At 31.8% G+C, this 18,787-nt stretch overlaps 1 protein-coding gene and 1 non-coding gene across 3 annotated transcripts; both read right to left on the reverse strand.

The window, feature by feature from the left end:
* Positions 1–1,367: 1,367 nt before the first annotated feature.
* Positions 1,368–6,373, reverse strand: LOC105319692 (uncharacterized). 2 transcript variants are annotated; one of them, XR_010708079.1, is made up of 2 exons: positions 6,249–6,373; positions 1,368–1,572 (listed from the first exon to the last, which is right to left on the reverse strand). It is a non-coding gene; the product is annotated as an uncharacterized protein (transcript). The 2 variants fall into 2 exon arrangements; XR_010708080.1 differs by having other exon boundaries at positions 6,237–6,367.
* Positions 6,374–13,000: 6,627 nt separating this feature from the next.
* LOC136270321 (big defensin-like) lies at positions 13,001–13,695 on the reverse strand. Its single transcript, XM_066067675.1, is given in 3 exon segments — positions 13,001–13,193; positions 13,465–13,599; positions 13,602–13,695. Coding segments are annotated over 3 exon segments (369 nt in total). The 5' UTR covers positions 13,693–13,695; the 3' UTR covers positions 13,001–13,050.
* Between the last annotated feature and the right edge of the window lie 5,092 nt (positions 13,696–18,787).

Consider the following 18,787-nt stretch of genomic DNA (forward strand, 5'->3'; position numbering starts at 1 on the left):
CACGTTTGCGCACAAAATAAAAAAGATTGCATTCGTCTTCTGGCGTTAAGTTAATCTCCGCTCTTGGGCATCAGGTAAATGGTACACAGACAAAGTGATAATGCACATGAACCTTTTCACTGTTTATTTTACATTGCAAATTGAAATTAATATGTCTGGACTAAAAGTCTACACGTAATGATTAGATTAAAACGAGGTGTCTGAAAAGGATTCCTATAGAGTTTCTTTGGACGGAATTGTGATAATGATAATGATTATCAAAAAGGCATTTTATAACATAAGAAAAATCATTTCTCTTTTAAAACTATCTACTGCTTATATCACTTTTGGATAATTTGTTCAATTAAAGTTTTTCATCTTATAATAGATTTTTTCTCAGATTTATAGCTTTATAATGCTGTGACTTTTATATTGTGAGGACGAACAAAATCTAAAGCTTAGAATATGAATTTGATGAGATATTTTTGCATTAGGTGCGTTAATGTTTATAAACTAAGGTACTGTCCAGTGTGACATATTTTATTTCTTTAAAAAAATCTGCCATTTGACATATGTAGCAGATTTTATTAAAGAAATAAAACATGTCACAGTGGACGGTACGATTTCCATAGCGAATTGTCATGTAGTACTACAGCGGGCATGGTTTCACTAACAATTTAACTCAAAGTCCTTGCTAAAAGAAACTAGATGTTTTTTGAAAAATAACGTGTTTTTTTAAACTCTAAAACAAAAGTCAAATGACTACCGGTATATAAGTGTGCAAAATACATGTAAAGTAAGTTTATGAGATTTTTCAATGAATCTTCTCACGCAGTTAGGAACAAAAGAACAGAAGATACTTTGCTGAAGCTGAGTATGTTGTTTTACAGAAAGGAAGCTTAAAGTGAGAGATTTTTGATTGACATAACATCACTTTCAACATTTGTCAGACGGTAGCATGATCAGAGGGCTTCAGACGTTATCTGCAGAGAGTGTAAAATAATTCATCTCTGGTTCGCAGAGTTTTTATCGCACCTTGTTTAAGATATCCAGCTGTTATCCCTCTAAGTTCCCATGTATACCTGATTGAAGGCCAGTTAATTCAATGTTGATTTGTATGTTTGCATGTGTTTTCTGCCAGGTTTTACCACATACATCATTTATTAAATTGTTTATTTGCAGGTTTGCACAAATGTTCGTATTATTCATTCAAACGAGCAAACAGGCGAATGTGTTTGCTGGTTTAATGTTCCAGGATTCAAGGTCTTAAGCTATTGGAGTGTTGTTTGGCATCAACAATATGAACAATGAATTAAATCTGTCAATTAAATTAGAAAAGGCCGTGAACAAACTGAGTAAGGTTTCTCTCTCTTTTTCCCATCTGATAAATGGTAACCACCAACCCCTGGGGTCTTAGCAGTCGAAGGAAAAGTCTTGTCAACTGGTACATTCACCGGCTTTCATTGAATTCCCGGTCATTTCTCGACACCTGTCAAACGAGCAGTCAAAATGAAGTCGGTGAGAGACACGGTAGTAAACTCTGGGTCTTTGATGTTACATTTCTTCCAGAGAATTCCAGATAGTAAAGGTTCCCTAGAAACAAATGGCACAGTGTAATTACAAACATTATCAATGCAGATACGTAGTTTCCACGACTTTCTTTCGTTCAGACATAACCACAACATACTCTTTTGCCTTATCTAAACATATTGAATTTGGTTCACCTACAACAATTACTTGTAATTATAGAAACTCTAGAACTAGCGGCTCAAAATACACATATGTACGCGTGTCAATTGTGGTGATTTGTGTCTAATAACATGTAGTATTAGCGTCAGCGAATTGTCAGCTGTCCTGCCTGACGCCTTGTTCAGAGGGAGAGAACCTCCTTAAGGTTCATTGACCCTCTTAAAAGAAAGATAACTCTCACTGATATAAATTACTTTCATTCCTAAATAACGTCACGTTAAAAATCCGACTGTCGTGCAGTCCGTCTTCATTAAGTAAAAAAGATTTTATACAAGTATAAAGGGGATTTTAAATTTTTTAACCAGTGCCCTAAGGTCTGTAGAAAACACAAAAACGGGTTAGTAAAACCTAATATCTGTGTTAATGGTATGCATTGGCTATCAATTTAAATAAGCATCCCATTTTTTGGGGGGCAGCTGTATGAAAAACTATTATCTTAACCATAGCACAATTTCAAAACCCAAATTAAGATTATGAATGTTGCCCTCCCACAACCCAAGATTAGAATCGCTTATGTTTGTCTGACCTTACAATAGAAAGCTTATGTATTATAGGATTGTGTCCCAAACTGTCTTCGTAGTTTTCAATGTGAATTGAAAATTAAAAGACATAAAACACATATCTTGATACATTTTGAAGTTTATTAATTTTTTTAATTAATTGGTTTGACCGTGAACTTAAAATCTGACCCACAATAATGCTATTATTTTTTCTACTCAATTATACTCACTTTAAAAGTAAAACTTTTATGTGTTTCAAATTAGAGCTTTAAACGAGTTCCCGTTAAACGATTTCGACCAACATTGCATCCTCATAATCATAATTTTGTATTTTAGTTTACTCACAAATTGATTTAACATTTAATGTTTTAAGTGGGGTCGAAGTAAATTACACATTTACAGATAATAATAATAATATAGACAATTGGTGAAGGTTTGGAAAAATTAAGCACCAGAAAATTTGATTGATTGATCAAACAAAGCTTTGTTGATATAACAGGATCAGTTGACTTATAACCACACGGATATGTTTCATCGTTGGTAATCCTTCACGTCTAATCTATTAACAGAACTCGAAATACGGACCAAACTTTAAGAAGTTGTTTTCTTCAGCAGAGAGCAATTCGTGGTAATTACCTGATCTATAACAGACTATTGCTAAGCTAAGTAAACACTATATAATGTACACTTAATGAAATTGTCTTGTCCTTACGTGTCAAATAATATTTCCGATCACTTTTTAAAATCATATTGATGTTTTCTCTCGTCAACTGTCAATATGGTCCTTGAAAATTGTATGAAAACACCTACAAATACCTGTACTATAATTAGTTGGCTCCACTCACTGACGTCACAATGGTTGTCTGCCGGCTGCCCTATTATATTTTTAAACGGTAGTCGTAAACAATATATTTGCACCAAGTACACAGGTTAATTCGTAGCTGATAAATTAAAATCAGTGGACATAAAAGGGTTAGTAAATAGTTATCGTAGACTAGTATAATCAAGTGTTTAATTTTAGAATCACTTTGTTGAAGCACCAATGTTTTACATATAAACCTATCCCAGAGAATGTGTGTTAATTTTAAAGATACCTGCAAGATGTAAAATATTTTAAATTTCTTACAATTTCACTTAAAAGTGGTTTCAGTGAAGGGATTTGCCTTGCTACAGACATATCATGGATATTTGTAAATTGTAGCATGAGAATGTCATTTGTAAAACCTTAAAATAACCCTTAAAATAATCCTCCCGTGTACCCTTAAGTAAAGTGCAGGTAAATTTTACATAAATCAAATGTCCTTTTACGTAAATATATAAAACATTGACTTTCAAAGATAAAGTGAATGTCCAGACTATATAATGTACAAAAAACTTATCATAAATTGATTTCAAAAATGGGTATAATTAACATTCAAAAAGTAAAACCAGATAGAGGGAAATAACTTTTTATACAGCAAAACATTTAAGTGGGTTGGTTGGGGATATACTTGACATTTCATGCGATTAAACATTAAAATTGATGAATTAGGTGTTTAAATGATTTGTTGAAATACAATGAAGATTTTTAATGAGTTGAAATTCTCTCTTAAGACACATGATTTAAGGTAACTTAAAGTGTTTTAGTAACCTTTAAGTCGAAAAACTGTGATATATCAAAGACTTCAGTAATATACCGGCATATTCTTATATAAAACTTGAATGAAATTAAAAGACATTATGTCAATATTTGATACGAACGATGTAGCTTAAAACGATTTTCGTTTACGTACGGGGACAGGGCACGTTAAAGCATTCCACTGTGCAGAGCACAGTTGTACCTTATGTGAAGATGGAACGATGGGAAAAAATCCAGAAATACCAGACGATGTAAAAGGAAGTTTTTTTGTCGGACGAAGAGCGGACACGTAGATAAGTAATTTATCTATACTCTCTGTCACAAACATGACGCAAAAGGGCACACTCATGCTGGATTAGCAAATGTGGGCAGTTAGGTCTAAAACTGGGCTGTCGTACTTTTAATATTTCTTGGGTTGTTTTCGTTTATCACAATGATTCATTTTAGTTGTTATTTGCGAAAACCATGTTAAAAACTAGATTCTATCTTCTTCTTTTTTATGGACATTTTTTTTATTCCTGAAGTAAGACTATTTTAGTTTAGTTTGTCGTTATCATGTATTTCGAATATCTTTAATATGCACGGTACATCTGTGGGTTCATTTGTATATCTGAAATTGATTAAACTCAATGTGCTAATATTGTGGTTGTTTGACACTTGTGGCTGTTCATCTCTCAAACACCATATATTACTGAAAAAGAAGATCCCCAATCCAAAATAATACTGTATATTAGAATTTAAGGAAAACGCCTGGCAACCTCTTGTAGCCAGCTTAGGTTTGTAAATATGGGGTGGCTCAAGACCTGTAAATAATTTGATTATAAACATCATTAATTTTGATCAATCGTTAATTGGAAATTTTGGATAATGTGCCTCCTATACATGTTACTATGTGGAAATATGAAAAGTTAAACTTTTACAAATATGTTTACCATTATTTTAATACTTTTTTTGGCAATTTTCTTTTGAAATGGATGCTCGATCTTTTAAAGAGCAATCATGGAGCATTTGTGCTGAAATAGGAAATTCTATAGACAAGTGTTTGAAGTCTTGTAAAACTCCTCGCTATGGTAACTTGCACCAAAACAGTTCTGTGCCACTTCATAGGCTGGTGTAAAGTACTATTGGTGCTGTGAAGGATTGAGTATCCAAATTTCTTTAAGGTTGTGTCGGTATGATGCAATGTTGTCATTTTAATTATTTTTAATCAACGATTAGTACAATATTCAGTATAATTTAAAATCATCGGCAGGTTATACGTAATAGCTCATTCTGTAAAAAATTCAATTTCTTATTTTTAAAAAGGTACCATAAATTATAAGTGGAACAAGATGGGTGTTAAAGAAAAGTTTAGGAATTGCTGAAAGGCAACGCCAGACAGTCGGACTCTTGTAACTATTGGCAATATGGAAGTGATGCCATGAAAGTCATTGGCATCAACACTCAATCATGCATGAAGCATATACGTACAGCTGCACTTCATTCTGGTAGAATATCAATTCCATATACTATATAGAGAATAGAGATTTTAGCACACTATTATTAAATACTGTGTCATTTTCTTAAACAAAATAAATATGGTAAAGTAGAATCGAGTGTAGATAAAATCAAGGTATATTTAAGATATTCTGGTGATAACACTGGTACATAGTAAGAGTCAAGAAAAACTGTTATAGCAGAATACAAAACAGGTACTCTATTAAAATTTAGATGGTTAGTTAATAAAGATGTTCCCAATTACATAATGACATTCAAATCTGTTTCGGAGAAAAAGGACTTTAGTGCATTTTCTGGCGTTATTGTTTAACAACCACTTCCATGTCAAAATCTGACAGATATAAGAATATGTATTTTACATTAGAATCCTGAGATAACTAAAGTACAGGTTATTTTAGAGTACAGAGAACACATCGCATGTCTCTGTTTATCTGCAATTTTTGCATTTTGGTAATGCTTTCCATTTTACAATTTTGTTGATCAAATTATAAAGCTTTCTTTACAAAGAGGTACAAAGTGTGTTGTAGAAAATACAGGCAAGTGTGGGAGTAAATCAGTAGAAACAATGGGAAAAACAGTTAAACTGAGCGAAAAATCTGCAGTATCAAATAGAAAGAGGAACAACCCCGTCAAGCAACCTAACGCTTCAATCGTTATGGAGAAAATGTCCATATTAAATGAACTTTATAATGACTACCGTGTATTGCACAGTAGCTACCTATTTATAATATAGGACTGTCTCTATTAAAAAATAAAGTCAATATCTAAAAATTTCTATGATTCGAGATGGATGTGTATTTGCAAGTGGAATAAAAAAAACCACAAAATTTTGCATTTGATTTATTAGGTCAGAATCAGTTATCACGTTATTCAATCAAATGCTTTTAGCGTACTTTAATATTAACCTCTTCTCCTGCTCCCTTGTTTTCCTTTGGATCCTCCTCTGCTTCCCCTTCCCCTCCCAGGCGTACAGCAGTAATAGGACCTACATAATACGGGGTCATCCCAGTCCAAGTGCTCTCGTGGAAAATTTTGGTCTACACCATCCGATACCCCTACCACAGGCGTGGTTGTCTTTGTCAGATAATGTAGATAATGTACAGGTACATTTGTGGCTGGTATTAAAGATTTTTTTTTTATAAAAACGCTAAATATGTTTGTTTGTGTTTATCGTTATTTTGGTCAATGAAAATTAAAATGACCAAAATGAGAGATCCTCAATGCAACGAAAACAAGATATTAGTATGGGGGATGTGCGGCCATCTTGTACATTTGAGAATAAGAGTGTAAACATTCCTTGAACTGGCTTGTTTCAGCCCTAAACTGGTAAAAAATGTTGCCAAAAGATTCAAAAGCAATAAATATGAAGTCCTACATGTCATTTTGTTTGAAAAGTATGCAAACAAGAACAGGACAATGCCTTTTTAATCACTTAGAACAGCTGTCGAACTACGTAGCTAAAGACTTATTTTGAAGATTTAATATCTGCAAAAATATGAATGGGATTCATTGGTGTCCTCTCTACACTTATTGGTTGGTTGAGAAAAAGGTCTGAGATTGCTTATTTAAGTTGTAACTTTGTCTTAAATGAGGGCACCCTATTCTTAAAGTGGGCCTAAAAAACTATTATTTCCCACAGGATATATTTGTCTCTATCTATGGAGGTACATTGAAGATATATTTTCATTGAAATATAATGTATACTTATTAAATTTAAGATTATCACTTTTTCGGACCCCTACCTCACTTCTAAAAAGAATTTACTTTAATTTATACTCATAAAACTGAAGAAAAAAACCTCAAGAAAACCAACATAGGATAGGTATAAAGATGCATATCAAATCCAACATGAATTGTTTTTAATGGACATTTATTTTTTTTTCTATGAAATTAAAACGTTAATGTGTCCCCATAGATACAGGAGTTCTAAGAATAGACTTGAATTTTCTTGTTCTAAAAATAAATCCCATGCTGACTGATGAAAAAGGGGTACCATATTTTGAGGTAAATTTACAACATTAATGTGCAAGATTCAAAATGTATAATCACTTAGAACAGCTGTCGAACTGCACAGGTACAGACTTATTTTGAAGATTTAAAAATCTAGAAAAAATAAAAAGGGGGTTCATTAATGTCCTCTCCACACCCATTTGTTGAGAAAAAGTTTGAATTTTGCTCATTTAATTAAAGCTGACATAAATTCATAAAAGCATTTGGTCGCCATATTAGTTTCGATCGCTCCTCTACTGCCACTGGGGTATATATACCGGTTGAGAAAGTTACGGTCGGTTGCTTTCGATCGAGGCATTCACGTTGCACGGACTTCTGAATGCATGAACTACAAATTGTAGTAAAATGTAGTGATGAAGAATAAAGAAAACAACAATCAATGAAATACAAAATATATTTATTCTGTAAAAGGATGTCCAAGGTATCCGTATTATTTTGCACAGACAGTGCTGCCTTACTTCGCATGCACATCGAACACGTGTGTCGTTCATACAGAGTGCATAGCGTCTGCATCTTTAGAAAACTCCTGCGACACTACATCCAACACAGTAGCTAAATGATAGTAAATCCAAGAAAGTAACAAACGTTTCCATCCGTTCCTACAAAAACTCCCCGTTTATAAAATCCATGCGATAATTGACATTGCTCGATCTGCCACAGTGTGTGGTTTGCGCATGTGCGATATAATAACATATACAGGAAAATGGTTTACAATTATCGAGAAATTTTTGAAGTATCTGCGCCTGGATTTCAGTCAGTCTTGTTTCGTCGTTTATTGAATATATCTTGCCAGTGAAGTGGTTGTCATATTATTTTTGTTCTAAACGCGTTTTTACAAGTCTTTTCGTCCAAGGTAACGCGTTCGGGTGCATGAAATTCCTGAATGCGGTGAAGCATGACGAGGGTTCTCGGCCTTATATAGGGGGTGTGTAGCGATGAGCAGAACGATAGAAATCGACAACTAATATGGCGGTAGTCGGAGATAAAAGGGAAATAATGCGTATTTATGAATTCATGTCAGCTTTAAGTTGTAACTTTGCCTCAAAATAGGGTATCATATTTTTATCAGTCGGTATGGGATCTATTTTTAGAACAAGAAAAGTCCAGTTTATACTTAGAACTCCTGCGTCTATGGAGACACACTGACGTTATAATTTCATAGAAAAAAATAAATGTCACTTCAAAACAATCCTTTTTAAAATTTGATATACATCTCTATACCTGTCCCATGTTTGTTTTATGGGGTATATTTTACTTCTATAAGTTTATAGAAATTCTTTTAGAAGTGGGATAAGGGTCCAAAAAAGGAATTGTCTTACATTAAGAAAATTTACATCATATTTCAATGAAAATATATCTGCAATGTACCTCCATAGACAAATATATCTTGTGGTTTTACAGGCCCATTTTAAGAATGGGTGTTGCTAAAACGCAGAACGGAAAACGGAACGGAAAGCGGAACGGAACGGAAAACAGAAAATCTTATCTAATGTTATTTACTTGATAGATTTGTTAATCATGCTAAAAACGATATAATTTATGTAATTTTCAAATTTTTTTTGAAAGATTAGCAATATTAGATTATTTATTCAAGAATAGCTATTTCCTCAAAATTAACAGTACATGCATTGACTAGTATATTCTGTCCCAAAATATCCTTGATCCATGCACGTTTTGCTGAATAACTTGACATTTATATATTATACCTCAGGGTTCAAGCGTTTTTCTTTCATAGAGAATAAAAAATGCTAATAATTCCTCTTTAAAACGTCCTCGCTAGCTCACCAGCTGGTTTCAAAACATGGCTAAAAATAAAGACGTCTACGGGGTTTTGCATTTCAACAGACCCAAATTATAACGTTGAAAAATTGAGTAGTGTCTTCTTAGTGATTTTCAAATAGAGAAAAGATTTCAACATTTTACCATTATAAATCTCCGTAAGAAATATGTTTTCGATCCTGTGAATTTTCCGATAAACAAATGATAATGCGTCAATTACGTTTTGTTTGATATTTCCCGTTTCATCTATTTCAACTGCATTTTTTACAGGTATGTGTATTTTTTTTAAATTTGTCTAAAGGTACTGCATGAATATTTTGAGATCCACAGACTATAGGCCCAATTTATAATCGGAAAATCTAACCAGGCAACGTCTAGAGCTCTCTCTTCGGATCATATGTATATAGCTGCAGGAATGAACAACTGCTTGCTAAGTAATGCTAACGTAAACAAATTTGCATTGCTAAAAATACTAGTTTTACTAGGTACCGGGTATATTAATGTTAAATGTATTTAAATTTTGAATGTCGTCAGTCGTACGGGTTTTTTTTCCATCTCAATGATACTATATCGTCTGTTTGATTTAAGATCGTATAGAACACCGGAAATTCAATGTTCAAAGTATATACAACATATATAAAAATACTCAAAAAACACATGAAACGATTTCACTAACTCCGTACGTTACGCTGATATGCCAGCAATACCATGTAAGAAAAATAAGTAAAATATTTTTAGCATATTTACTCGTTTAATCATGTTAATATTTCACAATTTGTATACTGTGGTTTTATCAATATTCGTTGAATACCAATTTTTGTGGATTTCGTTGTTAAGTTGATCCACGAAATTAAATGTTCATTGAAGTTCAATATCAACTAACATTTTGTGTTGATAGGATCATTGCCGACGAAATTACGTATCCTTGAAACTGTGGTTTTTAGAAAATCCACGAAAATTGATACCCACGAAAATTAATGAAACCACAGTACATTTGATTTTTTCCGTTTCGTACTCAACTAAAGCCAATTGAATACAATGCTTTATTTGATAGATTTTCATAAAAATATCAATAAGGCGGCCACATGTTGATAATCATTCATTAGATATGAATACATGATACAAAGTAAATCGTTTCTGGCTAGTCTATACCCTTTTAAAGCAATAAACGTGATATGATATTTTCCGTTTTCCGTTCCGCTTTCCGTTCCGTTTTCCGTTCCGCGTTTTAGCAACACCCTTTAAGAATAGGGTATTTACTTTGAGACAAAGTTACCACTTAAATGAGGAAAATTCAAACTTTTTCTGAACAAGTGGTTGTAGAGAGGACACTAATAAATCCCATTTATATTTTTCAGTTTTTTAATCTTTAAAATAAGTCTGTATCTGCGCAGCTCGACAGCTGTTCTGAGAGATTTAAAAGACATTGTCCTGTTCTTGTTTGCATACTTTTCAAACAAAATGACATATAGGACTTCATATTCATTGCTTTTATATCATTTGGCAAAATTTTTTGCCAATTTCAGGCAGAAATGACACATGTCACAGATTGGCCGTGCTGGTTGTCAGAAAGAATAACTAGTTGAATAATTAACTACATTTTAATACTGTTCAATACATTTGGTTATATTGTAATTTAAGTTTTACAAAGAAATATATTTAAGTTTTTGTATGTCACTTATTGGCTGGTCCGTAATGGCGGCCTCGGCGGGCTCACAGAACCATCCGTCCGTGTATCCGTGTAAGACAGGCCAAAGTTGGTGAATCTTGACTATTGAATTGTTGAATGATGAATGTTTATGGTGGTTCCATTTTCTGAAGGCTGACTCCCTTGAATACTGAATACTGCAATATTGGGATCTATTAATAGTATACATTTCATAACTGTATATACCATACATTGGGGTTATATTCTATGCACGTTTTTCCACATACATATACATTACTTTACACATATACTTTACATGTATTTACTTATATTATACATGCATACTTTTACTCATGTTTTACTTATATATTTTTATACTTGTACTTTACACATACCATTTACATTATACAAATAGCATGTTTACTTATACACTGAGTTCACGCAATTACTATACACACTTTTTACAATGTTTACGGAGCATTGTTACTTTACAGTTACTTTGTATACTTTATAAACATTACCAGTTTTTATGTACTTAAACAATATGGTAAGTTTAAAACAACTTTATGGAACAAATGAACAAAAACAAAAAAAGGAACTTGGCTGTCATTGCAACTGAAATTAACAATTAACAAACTTTAAAATAAAACTCCCTTACCTCAGAAGTGAGAAGAACCTGTTTAGAAAATACTCAGATGTAAATACTTTGTTGAACAAACTCTATTACAGGACAGCATGTGCTTCTCAGGTGCCAGCTACGCCCAAATTGACTACACTAGCACGGGTATTTAAATGCCTAACCAGTTGAGTGAGTTAAAGGTACTAAAAATAAATCTATGGACACCAGATGTTGATTAAAATATATATACAGGTAAAAACTATGGCAAACAGTTTGGACATTAAATGTGACAACAAGCCAGTCCAGGAAATGTTTACATTCCTATCCTCAAATGATGGCCGTACATCTCCCTTATTTATAAAAAATGATTATGCAGAATTATATAATATATCTTTCCTACACCATTTGATTTTTCTAAACCTAGAATTCATTAACAATGTTCTGAGAACCCTTTTAAGGTCACGTTTCTCGATTTTAGATAAATGATCACGAAAAAGTATTCCTTTACTAGTTGTATCTAAACCTGTTTATGCCGATAGATTCAGGGCACATTACCAAGCTAATTTTGGAATTGAATATTTCTTATTTTTCTTGTTATAGCTTGCTAAATGCAATTAAATTAGTTAAATAAATTCATAGGATATTAAAAAAATAGAAAAATAATGGCAGAGAAGTTGCGTCTGGCCTTATGGACAAAATTGCAGTATCATCGTCAAATCAGACTGCTGTATAAATGCAGGAGGTGTTCAATTTTTAATGTAACTAAACCTTTTGTATTCTAAGTGTTCAATAAGTATTGGTGTTGAAAGAGCTATCACTTGACACCCATTTGCTTTAAGTTCATAAAGCAAATTTTTTTCAAATTGAATTAGCAATTGTTTAAATGTTTAATGTACGATATGATCTAATTCATATGTAAACGTAAAAATAAAGTGTCACTTTCCCAAGGTATCAATGTCGACATCTGTTGTAGCAGAATGAAAATTCAATCAAAGTAGTTTGTTATTCTGAATTAATCACCAAACAACAATCAATTATTGCATTAAGAACCATTTCGGTTCCATTTTCTACTTTCTCGTTATTTTTTTTTAATTCTTCTTTAAACATATACTAATTAGCTCAAATCAAAACAAAGTTTGTCCATGACTTATTTATTTTTTATTTAGTGCATTTGAATCAAAGATTTAAATTGTATAAAAACAGGATTAACCTCTACAAACGAATGAAAATTTTAAATCATATGAGGATGCCGCTTGTTTATAGAGCGCTGGATGTCTGTGGTCAGTTTAGACTATATTTACCCCCTTTAAGAAGAAGAGCTCGTTCTAAAGCTTAATATATAAAAATGAGCTTAAATTTTAAAGCTCAAATATTTGGAGTTTTTCTTTGTCAAAGGTTAGTTTATAAAAAAAAAATTTGAAATAAACTTTATAAATTGGGCACAATATATTTTGCCATTAATTTTATCATACTTTATTACCACCTTTAAATATATGTCTTTCAGATTTTCAACTCATTTTTTTGGGGGGGGGGGGGATTTTCTTCTTAGCATCATGCATCAATCATAACATAAACACTGAAAACACACAGAGACCCGGTTGTGCGCTTCTTTATTTGATTGTACGTATAAGCAAACACATACGAGAGCTTTTTATCCTAGATTTCTAGGTCTGCAGCAATAAAATGATCCACACACATCAGAATAATACCCGTCAATGTATTCATGGCCGAAGCAAGACTTTCTACACCATCCCCTGTTATTAGCGCATTGATGGCTGTCATGTCGAGTTTTTGCTGAAAAAAGAAAAAAATCACGTATTTGATTTATTGGTTATAAAATTACGGGTTTTTTTCCCTTCAATTTATATTTATAGCAACGTTAAGTTTTAAATATTCAATACCACATATTTACAGTAGAGATTAAATCAAATAATATAATGACGTTCAATATGCCAGAGTCTGAGTAAATTTTGATGTATATGAATAGTGAAATAATAATGAATAACAGAAGCAAAAATATATTGCTTATTATATATAAAAGTAGGCAGACAATTTTTGTTATTACCTTTCTTGATACCGTATCTAGTGACAGCATAGATTCCGTAGGCTGCCACCAAAGCAGCAAATAGCGGGGCAGACACGGTCATCTGTGTGTAAGTCCAAATGGGTAACAAAGCCTGAGCCCATCGCCTGTTTTTGACTCTCTTAGATCCTTCATGGTCTTTGCCAAAATGATACCAGGAGATATCAAAAGAACAATGAAGAAAATACAGAAACAAGATTTTCTGTTCATGTTGACTTGATTATTAAACTGACTGTAAAAAAAAAGAATATGCATTAGCATCCTTTGCCCTTCTCTTAAAAATGTTATAAATCAATTTTGTTCATGTTTGTAAAAAAATATCAACACGTTTAGTCACAAAAACTAGAAAATATAAGAACTTTGTATTTATTTGTATTTAAATTTTTTTTCTACTGAAAAAAATAAAAAGTCATAACTTACGTTTGCTGGTTGAATTTTAACTCGTAGTAAAAAAAATCAAAACTTTCCTTTTATAAAAAAGTAAGTACATGTACTTGGAATTTATATGACACTTACTGCAGCTGTTAACCTTCTCATATATCAAGCATCCTAATGACACACTATAATGTTACAGTAGGCCTGTTATGAACGGCTTTTTTATTCATGAAAAGATTTGACCTTTATGTTTTGAAGAACTTGCTATCTATCAATCATTATAAGTGGTTTTCGGGAGGGGTCTTGATATCGGGCCATCCTGAAACATCTTTACTTATAAATTAAGACATTTTGCCAATAAACTACAAAATGCCTGCACCAGAGTACTTGCTTACGCTTTTTGTGTTTCAACACATGCGTGATGATGTCCGTAATGTATAATTGAATTTTAACTGATAAGTTATAATTGTGAAATTAATCAAAAATCTACTTTCATTTTCGATAAACAAGCCCGAAATAGCAAAAATGAGAGTAAGGTGGTGGACACGCTTTGGCGGACCAAAGTCAGGGATAGTTTGCATCAAAATTTATACTTGCAATGAAATAATATTAAATGATTAGGTATAGAGTGAATAATTAATGTGAGCCTATTTAGAGAATATATAAAAGTTAAGATTTAACAAATGTTCAATTAATAAGATAGGTCAATTCGTTTCTTTAGTGGGCAATTTTAGTTTTGATACTCATTCGCTTGCGAAGAACGACCTCTGATGAGAGAATGGGATAGAACTTTCCAGAACGGTGTAACCAAGAACGCGGATTGACTAATTAAATGGGCATGGTCAAAATTGTGGTCAAAAATTATTTTTCCAATTTTATTGTTTACAATGCTACAGTAAGGCATTTTTAATAGACCGCCTAAATTTGAATGTCATTCATTGAGTTAAAAGCGAGTTACAGAGTTTAAAATTCTTTAGTATGTAAACAAAGATTTTGTTTACATTTTGGATGTTGAAGTAAAAATTCAAGTTTTAGACCTAAAATAAATGTGTTAAATTTGAGGAACAATTCATTTATGCTTAAAATGAATAAGAAGATATACAATTTAACTAGAAAAAGATTTTTTACCTGTAAAGTGAACTTACGTAAACAAAAATACAAGCCTTGTTTACATGACAAAGAATTGTGAGCCCTGTATCTTTCTTATAACTCTACGGCTGACTCTCAAATATCACCTGATCATTAGAAATGCACTTATAAAGCATTGTAAATAATAAAAACAGAACAAAAAAATTGACCAAAATCGTGACCATGCCCCTTTAACGAAAAGTGTAGGACGAGTTTATCATGCATCGCGGGCGGATACCTTGGATCGGACTTCGATTAGCACAAAAAGTTGTTAAATAAAATGGAACAAGTATTAATGGAAAGAACTTTCTAGAACGGGGTGCCTAGAAACGGGTTGACTAATTGATCTCATGGCGGAAAGTGTAGGGCAAGTTAACCATATACACATTTGCAGAATAAGACTTGTATTGAAAGATTTGCAAGCCAAATGAAGGAACGACAGAATCTTGAAAAAGAACATGTTTTTGATTACTATGGACATCTAATGTATGTATAAATATGCATATGGTTGTTCATAATTTGTATTAAATGTCAAAAAAGTAAAAGGCAATGATACTACTAACCTTTTGTTTTAAAGAGTTAAATATAAATATAATGCATTTGACATCAAAAATATAATTGTTCAGATTCAAACATTATCATAAGCACTACTAACCTTATTCCTATATTTTAGCATATACTTGTACTTTTTTAAAATTTTTCTTCGAGATTTTTTTTAATTAGAAAATTGGTCCCAAGATATTGGAGACCAAGTAAAATCAAGAAAGACAACTCTGAAACAGGACTTTCAAACCAAGATTTTTGCAATTATTCAGTATTTCTTTTGCAACAAATATTGTTTATATTTTCAGATTTTTGTGGCATTTCATCCAGCAGTTTGCCTTAAAAGAATTTGTAAATACTTTAGTTTCATCTTTATGCGGATTCCAAAAAAAATCATACAAACTTCATCCATGGTTATCTGGAAGCAGACTGATATTTTGAAAATTCTCTTAAAAATTGAGTATTGTACTTTGATGTCTATTATTGTTGGATATTGTGCCTATTATTAGTAGCAAATGCATGCAACAAAAATCTCTACCCTTATTTGGTGTAGACATCCCCCTTAACGAAAAGTGTAAGACGAATTTATCATGCATTGTAGGCAGATACATGTACCTTGGATCGGACTTCTATTAATACAAAAAAGTTAATAAATAAAATGGATCAATTAATGCGATTTTAGTATTAATGGAAAGAACTTTCCAGAACGGGGTGCCTAGAAACGGGTTGACTAATTGACATCAAGGCGGAAAGTGTAGGGCGAGTTAACCACCGGCCAGAGCTGACAACTTTGGTTTAAAATAAACATGCAAAAAGATAATAATGCAAAACCTAGCGTGTTTTAATTTCATACTTTTTATACCACGACAGATTGGTTGTAAATCTTAGACATTAATTCTTAAGCATTTGGACTCCCTCCAGATTGTTGTTTTACAAAACAGTCTTTTATCTGAAATTGTTATTTGGGAGAGTAAAACAATTTTTTTTGAAAATTCGCATTATCAATTTAAAAAAAATAAAGCATGCAATAGAAAAAAAAATTATTTAAAAATTAAAAAAAAAAGATAAAACATGGACGGTTAAATCAATAGCATTCATCATTTTCTATTATAGAAAAATATTTCGGTTATGATTTTTTTCGTAGCGGGGGTATCATTTGTAAGCTTGCTCACAGCAATTCAAATTATAATGGAAGCCTTATCGGGATGGGTTTATATCATTTTTGCGATTAGTGAGAGTTAATCTTTGAATAATTATGATAAATATATGTGTCACACACTTGTTTTTACCGTCGTCTGTTATAGTTAAGTTAAAATTGATAAATTTTAAATTCTAATGTAACATATGCCAAACAATTAACATTCGGAAAATTATATCCTTTAAAATATTCGCTGAAAGGACAGTGTCATTATTTATAAAGCCTTGGAATGATATACTCTATCTATTTATCAATCTGTGTTTGTATGCGTGAGTGTGTGAGAGGGTTATTCAAGGTTACTGGTATGAAATACATTTTTCCTAATGAGAGCTCAGAGAGACGCTCATATTATCTCCGTATAAGTGAAACAGCGTCGAAGAATTGTATATTGTTGAGATGAACTCTAAATTTCTACGGGACAAAAGATCTTTTGTTGCAGTATAAGATTTGAGAACTGTGGCTCTGGGATGGCAAACCAAATGTCAAAAAGTTACCCTGGAAGTTGCAGAAATCTGCAAGACCGTAGACATACTGAAGTTCTCTACATAAGAAGTGGAAGGAACTGTTGAAGTTTTGTGGGTTTCTGTAGAGTAGTGCTTAGCAAGAGGAACGGTGTCATGGCTTTGATTGTCTCAGTTGTGTTATGTCGGACCTGAATAGGGGTAAATACCCTTCTTTTATTAAGGTTTTTATCTTTTTTGAATTCAATTTTAAATAAGAACTTCCATACTTTAAACATAGTCTCCAATATGTCTCTTTGTAAGTTTAATCATTTAAATGATAATTTGAAAGTATATTAATTCATCACGTAATAAATTAACTGACCTTTTTTTCATTTATAATTTTTTTTATTTTAAAGATTCAACAAGCAATAAATATATTTTAAAGACTTAAAAGTTTACTTAAACTACAACAGGTTGGTCAAGAAAACAAATAAAATTACAAAGAAAAAGGAAGAAAGGAAAAAGAATCAATGATGTAAAGTTTTAGATAAGGCATAAAATTATTAATCTTGGGCAAAATAAGGGTTTTTTTTACTTTATTTTCTGTAAATTGATATGTTTAAATATATGTTTTTCGCAAAAGTATGAAGTTATCCAATATGCACAAAATATCTGTCAATCTAGTATACATTGAAAACTTAGAAGCCAAACGTACATTTCTATTAAAATATTGAAAACCTGTTGCCACAAAATAGAACTCCGTACTCCTTCCATAAATAACGAATTAAAAATTTGTTATTTGATTTAATAGTTTATTTGGATTTATAATAATGCAGATAATAATTTATATATGTTTCAGAATTTTCAAAACCGGAGTAAAAACAAACATCTGGCCAAAAGCCGAGGAACGTACAAACCGATTTAACAATGCTATCTTAAATTCTATTAAAGTATGTTGTAGATAATTCTTTCAGAAATGATATCATTGGTCAGTGATTCTCATATAAATGTGCACATCGATGTCGCCGGTATTAAAATAAAAACCCGAGTTTAACTTGTTGTATATTATATAGAACTTTACTCCAAATTGTGGTAAATGGTGATTTAATAATAAATTTACAGTATTTTAAGTTGTTTCAAGATAACTTTAACTAGACACTATGCAAACTGAAATAGCAAAAACATTCATGTCGTCAAATGATAAATACGTTTTGAATTTAAACCTAATAGATTTAAAAATAGCTCTCTAGACTGAGAGTGTGTGCTGATTAAAGTAAGCATTATGAAAATTTTATTTCCAGAACGTACAGCATAACATTTCTAAAATGTGGTAAACCTCAGAAATTTATTGAAATTATAGATTAGAAAAAGAAACATCAAAGATTTGTTGCCTGTATGAGTTCATACGAAACATGTACACATATATGTATAACCAAAATCGACTAAACTGCAATTTTTCAAATCAAGGATGTAATCACAATTTGCAGGTCAATCAAGTATTCCGAGTTTTAAAATGTAATATTAACAAGACTGTTTTGTTCTAAAAATTAGAATAGCGTTCAATATATATTTTTCAACCATTTCACTTGTAAATACAAAGATTGAAGGAGAAAAACAA

Source organism: Magallana gigas, chromosome 7 (assembly GCF_963853765.1).
Source record: "Magallana gigas chromosome 7, xbMagGiga1.1, whole genome shotgun sequence".
In the NCBI taxonomy this organism is placed as follows: domain Eukaryota; kingdom Metazoa; phylum Mollusca; class Bivalvia; order Ostreida; family Ostreidae; genus Magallana; species Magallana gigas.